Source organism: Lipotes vexillifer, unplaced genomic scaffold (assembly GCF_000442215.2).
Source record: "Lipotes vexillifer unplaced genomic scaffold, Lipotes_vexillifer_v1.1 scaffold491, whole genome shotgun sequence".
NCBI lineage: Eukaryota > Metazoa > Chordata > Mammalia > Artiodactyla > Lipotidae > Lipotes > Lipotes vexillifer.
Genome location: NW_006770548.1, coordinates 1,710,258 through 1,718,415, shown reverse-complemented (window position 1 = coordinate 1,718,415; position 8,158 = coordinate 1,710,258). Strand labels below are relative to the sequence as shown.

General features: G+C 62.4%; 1 protein-coding gene across 1 annotated transcript in view; it reads right to left on the bottom strand.

Moving 5' to 3' along the window:
* The window catches only part of BSN (bassoon presynaptic cytomatrix protein), a 90,280-nt gene that overhangs the window by 4,107 nt on the left and 78,015 nt on the right, over nt 1–8,158 (bottom strand). Inside the window, exons 7-8 of the mRNA XM_007446210.1 lie at nt 3,407–8,158; nt 4–1,160 (exon numbers count right to left, since the gene is read on the bottom strand). The exon at nt 3,407–8,158 is cut by the window's right edge and continues 4 nt beyond it. Of these exons, the coding sequence (XP_007446272.1) occupies nt 4–1,160; nt 3,407–8,158 (5,909 nt within the window). The remainder of the gene's footprint in view (nt 1–3; nt 1,161–3,406) is intronic.

Here is an 8,158-nt window from a genome sequence, read left to right as displayed (position 1 = left end):
TTCCCTGGACGCCCACTGCTGCTCGGCCCCAGGGGCTCCAGCCTCTGGCTGTCAGGGGCAGTGGAAGCACTGTCCTTGGTCAGCTCACTGATGTCGTCAATCATCACATAGTTCCGAGGGACATTCTGCTCCAAGCTGGTGTAGTGTGAGTCAGAGAGGTAGGTGGGGGCTGGGCTCAGGCTCACACCACTACGGTCACTGGCCCGCGGCAGCTCAGGGGCCTTTCCTTGTTCATAGCTGCTGCTTACTGCTGGGCCACTATAGCTGGTTTCAGATGAGGCTGCAGACATGGTCATGACAGGGCTGGCGATCACCTCATAGTTGGTGGGCACCTTCTGCTCCAAGTCGGCTAGTGATGTCTGGCGTGGCTTCTGGTGGGGGGTACGGCTATCAGTCGGGACTGGGTAAAGGGTGCTCTGCGTGGTTGGCATGGGTGTTTGGGCAGTATAATGGCCTGTGGGACGGAAAGCCTGCTGGCTTGGCAGGCCAGGCTCAGCAGGGTAACTGGTGCCGGGAGGAAAGGCAGGTGCTGGGTACGTGCTGGGGCCAGGGTAGGTGGGTGCCTGGTGCGCTGGGAATCCATTCTGTGTTGGCCCACCGCTGCCTGCAGCGTACTGTGGTGCCGGAGGTGGGAACCGGGGCTGCTGGAAAGCAGTAGGGCCGGAGGGAGTGGCAGGAGCAGCGGCAGTGACAGGGAAGTCTGCATACTGGCCAGCCTGAGTGGCACAGCCCTGGAGCCGCAGCTGGTTGAGCTCACTGTCTGACAGGTAGTCGCGATGCTCACTGAGACCACGCAAGGGCGGGTAGTCACGGCCACCCCGGTCTCTGGCCAAAGACTCTTTGCGCTGGGTGATGCCCAGCTCCAGGTACTTGAGCTTGGCGTCGATCTCCTTCTCCTCCTCATCCAGCTCTGCCTGCTTCTTGCGCAGCTTGGTGGACTCGTGCTCCACCAGCCGCAGGTCCCGGTCCAGCTCCCGGAGCAGGCTGGCCTTGGTGGCAGGGACAGCGGTGGGCCCCACCAGCCCACGCTGCAGCAGGCTGGCCGCATACAGCTGTGGGGGAGCCTGGCCAGCCAGGGGCAGGTGAGCCTCCTCTGGAGGGGGGCTAGGCAGTGTCCGCTTCACCTTGCGGACCAGGCCGTTGGGTGGCAGCGCCGACACCTGAGACAGAGGGAAGGGCGGGCAGCACTGAGACCCAAGGTGTGGGTGGCCTAGCAGGGCACAAGGTAGAAGAGCCCTGGCCTGGGCTGGGGTAGGGGCTGGGCTCCACGCTGTCAGTGCCCCGATTCACCAGGCAGCCTTGAGGCCTGCCCTGCCCACCCACTGGCCTTGGAGGGAGGGCCTGTGATCATCTTACAGGCCTTCTCCTTCCTAGACCTCGGGGCAGTGGGACGGGAGGAAGCAGCAGATGCCCCTCTGTGCTTGTGTCTAATACTGGCCTGGCACACAGCATGTCTCCAACAGGCTTGCCACCCTCCGCCTCCCACTGAGGGTATTGAGGTGAGGAGAGTACAGGTCTGGCTCTGGGTTTGGGTCCCAGCAGCTGGCAGGAGCCAAGGGCAGTGGAGGGCCATGGACAGGAGTGGAGTGGGTCCCGGGCCCACCAGGTTCCCTAGAGGATCATGGCAGGGGGTGCATGCTGACTGGATGTCAGGTGCTGCAGGCTCCGAGTCTTTTCTGCCTCCTGCCCTCCTCCTCTCTCAAGTGAAATACCGTTCAGCCTGTCGGCTCTCCTCCTCCCGCGGCCCTGCACCACCCTCTGTCAAACTGCACCCTCGGTCTGGCCCCAGCTCCCTCCACATCCCTGTCAGCCCACTGCTCTCTGAGGCTGCCGGACTCCTCTAGGGCCTCTCCAGCCCTATCTCTGGCTACCTGGCTTCCCAGTCAGGGCTCCCTAACATGTTCTCCATGTGGTCCTCCTCACCTGCCCGAGGCTCCACATTGCCTCAAGGTCCACATTGCCAGAAGCTTTGTCCTGGGTCCTCCCACTGTCTCTAGCTCCCAGGCCTCTGGGTTTTATGGACCACCCAAATCCCCTAAACACACTGGGGACTGACATCAGGCTTCTTACCTTTTACCTTGCCAAGAAACTACATAAAAGCCTCCCACCTACTTTCACCATATGTCATAAAGGAAATGATAATGTGTCCCCAAACCTCAGGACAAAGGGTGGCCTTTGATGGAATGGAATAAATTTCTCTCCTTGAACTCCTCACTCTGTTGTCTGTCTTTTGTCATTTGGTCTCACACCATGAGTGCCCATCGTGGTGTGGCCCCCCCATGGCCAGCCCATAGGACCTCTGTGCCAACCCTAGCACGGAGCCAAGACCACCTGCCTCTCTGACGTGCCTTCCCTGCCAGCCCAGACTCCTGATCCCACCCCCACCCCTCTGGCCTGCATACCCCAGGGCTCTCCACAACCCAGACTCACCTCCACAACCCCACCCCGAGGCCTCACCTCTCTCCTCTCTGCATCACACTCAGAATACGGGTAAATATACCTCCCAGTGCCTCTGGCTCCTAGGCGGTCTCCCCAGGGCCACTGGGCAGTCACTTCCTTCAGTCCATCTGCCCATATTCTGCCTAGGAAACTTTCTAAGATACCCATCTTGTCCTGTCTCACCTGCCTGAAACACCCAGAAGCTCCAAGGGCCTTTGAGAAAATCCCAACCCCCTCTTGGCCTGGCACTCAAAGTCCTTGGTGTCAGTCCCTTGCAAGCCCCATCTTCCTAACATGCCGGCCACCTCTCACAGTCCTGGGACATCATTGGCAACTGAAGCCACAGACGAGGGTAAGTTTAGACTCCAGGAGCCCCTATCTAGGGCAGCAGACAGGTGTGTAAACAGATTTGCTGAGGGCCAGATAGGGACATGGGACAAGATGAGGCAGAGAGCACGCTGCAGCCCACTGGAATGGGCCTTGAATGGTAGTCCAAAGGGCTTTGGCTTCCTGTGGGGCAAGGGAGCCAGGCCGGGGCTGGGGAGTGGGGAGCAGCCCAGCCAGGTCGGTGGTATGGTTTTCTCAGGAAACATCCAAAGAAGAGATTTGGAGTAGGAGGGGCCCAGGCTGGAGGGGAGAGCTGAGGAGGTCTGACGGGGGAGGTGGCAGGGACTGGACTAGATACGGGCTGTGAAGAGGCAGTGCTAGGGTGAGGCTGAAGTTTCTAGCAGGGTCTAGATGGCCGTGGTGGCCCAAGTGTGAGTGTGTTTTGCCCAGGATGTCCTTGCTGGGCTGCGGGCTCCACCGGATGTGCATCGAGATGTGCATCCATTCCTCGACTCCTAGCTCTGGGCCTCTGGAGCTGGAGGTGACTCCACCCCCACCCCAGGAGACGCCCCTCCCTGTGGGGCCCCCCAGGCTAGGCAGAGACCCCTGTCCCACCCTGGACCAGCCCCTGTGCCCATACCTGGCTACCCAGTCCCCCCTGGTGCTGGTAGAGGGAGAACCTCTCTTTGGCAGACTCCTCGGCGGTGGGGCTGAGGGGCTTAGGGTCAGACAGGGACCGCTGCAGGGTCTTCATGGGGCGCGGCAGCGTCTGCTGGCGGAGAGCGCTGTCAGCCGTGAAGTGCTTCTGGGGACTCACGTGAGCCTTGTTCAGCCTCTCACTGGAAGCAAAGGAGGTGTCCAGGAGCCGGTGTGGGGACAGGGGTGAGACTGGTGAGTAGAGGACCTGGGGGGACTTGGGAGGCTGGCGGCTCACCAGCTGTGAGAGAGACTCCGGGGGCAGGTGGGCCTGGTATCCAATCTCCAAGGGATCCGGCTTCTTTTTTTCGAATCTGCCCAGGGGCCCTGGGGTGACGATCTGAATGCCAGGCAGGTAGGGGCTGATGGCAGTTGGCCCTACAAGCTGCGGCCCGGCCACACCCTGGGCCTGCCCATCCGGCTCCGTCTGGCAGGCCAGGCTCTCCCCACGCCCAGTCTTCTCTGGCGCCGATATGTACCTGACGATCTCCACCTTGGGGTCGGTGGCAGCTGTGATGTGGATGGCTGGAGAGACTCTGGGCAGCTGGTCAGGCTCTGTCTGCACAGAGCAGTCACTGATGGTCTGGATGCCCACGCTGCTCATGGCCCTCATGGCGGGGGCGGCAGTGGATGATGAGGCAGTAGCATCGTGCTTGCTGTCGGAGCCAGAGTCTGAGTGGCGAGAAAGACGGGACCTGCGGCGGCGCACTGGCTGCTCCCACTCGGCACTGTCCTCGTCATCTGTCTGCACACTGCAGTCAGCACTCCGCCGTGCCCGGCGCCGCCGGGTCAGGAGATAGCGGCCCTCTCCATCCTCATCATCCGTCTGCACGCTGCTGTCTGCAATCCTCCTGACCACACAGGGGTCAGGCCCTGACTCTGGCTCGCACACGTCCCGCAGGCGTGGCATGGAGTGCCGCTTCTTGATGCCACTGCGGCCTGCCTCCCACTGCTCCTCAGTCTGCAGTGACATGTCCGAGGCGGAGCTGGGGAGACCCCGGTGCAGCACGGGCTCACGAGGCTGCCCAGGCCCCTCAGGCCCAGGCACGGCAATGAAGGCCGCGTGCGTCAGGGGTGGCCAGTACTGGCCATTCTGAGCCAGCTCTGTGGCAGCTGGGGGAGGCCCTCGACCGGGTGCCTCACAGGCCACAGGGAAGGGAACCTTCTGCCGCTGCTTCTGTTCCTCCAGCTGCAGCTGCAGCTGCTGCTGCAGCTGTTGGATCTGCTCCAGCTGCAGACGCTGCTGTGCTAGCTGCTCCCGCTGCAGTGCGAACTGAGCCTGCCGTTCCTCCTGCTGCTGTTGCAGCACATGGTGCTTGATGGTCTGCAGCTCCTGCAACTCCCGCTGCACCAGCAGCTGCTCTTCCTCGCGGTGCCTCTGCAGCTCCACACGCTCCCGCTCCAGCTCCTCCTGCAGCCGCAGCTGCCGCAGCTTTTCTAACTCCACCCGCTCTCGCTCCAGCTGTAGCAGCTGCTCCTGCTGCTTCCGCTGCCTCTCCTCCTGTGATGCTTCCTCCTTCTCGAGCCCTGGCCGGTTGAGGGCCCCACTGCTGCTCCCAGGAGCAGCATCTACCGGCGGCTTCTGGCCAGCCGCTGGGGCTGGGGCTGGGGCTGCTACAGCCTCCTTGACAGCAGCAGGGGTGGCTGTGGAAAGAGGCTCTTCCCGAGCAGCCCCTGCTGGCAGCTCTGGCCTTGGTGGGCCCCCAGCCCCTGGGGCCTTGGCAGCAGCAGGCTTCCCCAGGTAGACAGGACCCTCAGCAGGTGGAACGCTGGAAGCAGTGGGGAATCTACTTGGTACAGGATATCGGTACAGCCCTGTGGGCCCAAGAGGTACCCGGGGGGCAATCACGGGCATGCGTGTCAGGCTGGCGAGTGGCACGGCTGTGACTCCTCCGGATGCATAAGGCCTGTACATGCCACCACGCACCATGGGCCGCAGTACTGAGGCAGGCTGGGTGGTGATGGGCAGTGTTGCAGCAATTGGAGTGTTGATAGTCGAGTAGATCATGCCATCGGCTGCACGCACAGTGGCTGTGGATGGCAGCAGCTGTCTGATTGCTGTTCCCTGGCCTACTGTAGGCCTGTACTGGGCCAGGTTCCCAGGACTCGGGTGGCCCTCCGGGAAGGTGGGGTTCCCAAGGAGGCCAGGTCTGAGGGGAGCCAGACCTTGCGGGGCACTGAGCCCCGGCTGGGGCTGATACTGCATGAGGTCGGGGCCACCACCACCGCTGCCACGTCGCCCTCCGTACTGGTCCATGGAGTTGAGGGCAGCACACATACGGCTGATCTCACGGGCCGTGGTGGCACTGTACTGGGCCAGGCTGGCCTCCTGGAATCCAGCTGCATCTCCTCGTGGGCCATACCTGTGGTCTGAGTAGATGTTTGACACTGAGCTGTAGCGCCGCATGGGAAGCGGGTGAGTCAAAAGGTCTGTGGGATGACGTAGGTCTGTGAATGAACCATACTGCAAGCCCTGCCCAAGGTAGCGTCCATCTGCAAAGCCCAGGCTGTAGGAGTGCTTCAGTGAGCTGAGGTCCATGGCCGAGTCTCGTCCAGGGCCCTGGAAGAGGTGACCAATCCTATGGGTGTGGTAGTTGAGGCCAGCCTCAGCCAAATTGGTGTCAGACATAGAGGAGTACAGCCTGCCAGGGAGGCCCTGTGGGTAGGGCCTCTGCTCCTCATGGGGCCCAGGCCCCCCAACCACCTGTGCCCGGTAGGTGGGGGCCTCGGGAGGCTCAGGGTCCCGGGGACTGTAGAAGGGGCCGCTGCTTTGGCCGGGTGGGGCAACATCTGCCACACTCTTCTCAGGTGCGCTGGGGGTGGGGTGAAAGGTACCTGTACAGCTACTGCCAAAGGGGAACTTGTAGACCATATCACAGCACGCCAGCTGGCTCTCGGGCCTCATCCCAGTGAGGTCCAGGGCACCTGCCGGCTCCTCTGGGAGCAGTGTGGTCACAGTGCCTGCTGTGCCTTCTCCCATCTGCACCACCACTGTATGTGGCTTCCTGGCACCTGGCAAGGCGTGTGACCGCACCTCTGCGGGGGTGGCCCGATGGGGTTCGGAACCAGGCTCTGGCACTGGGCCTGACTTGAGGCCAACACTCTGGGCAGTGCCCACCTGAGTGATCAAAACATCCCTTCTGGCCAGAGGTGCCACCTGGTTGGGCAGGTTATACCTGGCAAACTTGGCCTCCTTGGGTCTTCCTCGGGGCCCACCACGGTAAGGGGCTGTCTGGACTGCCTGCTCCACCTGCTTGACCTGGGCCAGGCACACGGGGCTACCCGCACCCTGGCCAAAGTCCAGCCGGCTCTGGAAGGGGTCTCCATAGACCACAGGCTGCTTCTGCTGAGCCATGAGCACAGATGAGGCCATGGTGATGCTCACAGTGGTGGCGGTGCTGAGGAAGGCATGGGTCTGCTCCTGGGCATTGAGGTTGATAACCAAAGGCTGTACAGCGGTCGACTGCCGTCCTGGGATTGGATCCAGAGCAAGGCCATACTTCCTTGCTTCCACAGCAAGAGAGGTCAGGTCCATGCCCTGGTCAGTGAGGATGATGGGCGTGGGCTTGACGGCTGTGCGAAGGTCTACCACGGCACTGCCAGGGGGCCTGGGGCCGGGCTCAACCCTAGACGTTCCAGGGACAGAGGAGATCCGGCACAGGGAGATGTTCTCAGCAGGGAGGGCGCCCCAGCCGTATAGTGCCAGGGGCCCATCTGCACCAGCACTGGCTGCCCGTGGGAAGCCAGGTGGCCCAGGTGGCTCTGGGGGCAGCTGAGGTGTTGTCTGGCTGTAGCTGTGGTTGGCGGGCTGGGTTTCAATGGGTGAGCACACTGGGGAGGTGGAGGCACTGGCATGGACCATCTTGGTCTGGCTGGAGGCATCTGACCCCAGTGTGATGACCATAAAGGGGGCATCCTGAGGGGACTGCTGCCGTACCAGGCGAGGCGTGCTGGGTCGGTGTGGCGTCTGTGTGCCCTGAGCCACCGTGGGTGTCGGGGTGGGGGCACCAGGGCTCCGTGGCATGTCCAAGGCAGGGGTCGGGCTTGGCGTCTGTGTAGAGAACTCTGCTGTGGCCCTTGGGCCCAGCTTGCCAGGGGAGAATGTGGGACTCTCTGAGGGAGAAGATGGAGAGAGAGGGGGACTGGAGCCTGCAAAGTAGGAATATCCGCGGGAGGTCTGCGGGGTGCCACTCTCGCCATCACTCACATTCAGGGGCTTCTCTCTGGCAGCCCGTCCACTGACATCAGGGCCACGGGGGGCCTGGGGTAGCTCCTCAGTTTGAGACCCATAGTTTGCAGTGGCTGGGCTCTGTCCATAGCTGTGGCCAGTGGAAGAGAGCAAAGGGCTGCGCTCAGAGCCTGCTGGGGAAGTCGGAGTCATGTACCCTTGTGGCAGGCCAGCCGGACAAGGAGCCACAGCTGTGGAGGCTGGGGTCCCAGGGCCCTGGGCAAAGGTTATGCCTACTTCCTTGGAGGCAGAGCTGGGGGAGGCAGGAGAGCTGTGTAGCTTGAGGGGGTCCTGAGGCTCCTTTGCAAAATGCTGAGTAACACGGACATCGGGAATGACTCGGCCCGCACTGCTGTCAGAGGAGGTGGAGGTGGAGAAGGACACAGGGGCGGCGAGCTGGGTGGGACTGGTACCGGGGGTAAGTGGGCAGCCATTCTGTTTCATTGGGTCCACGTGCGCACTCTCGGC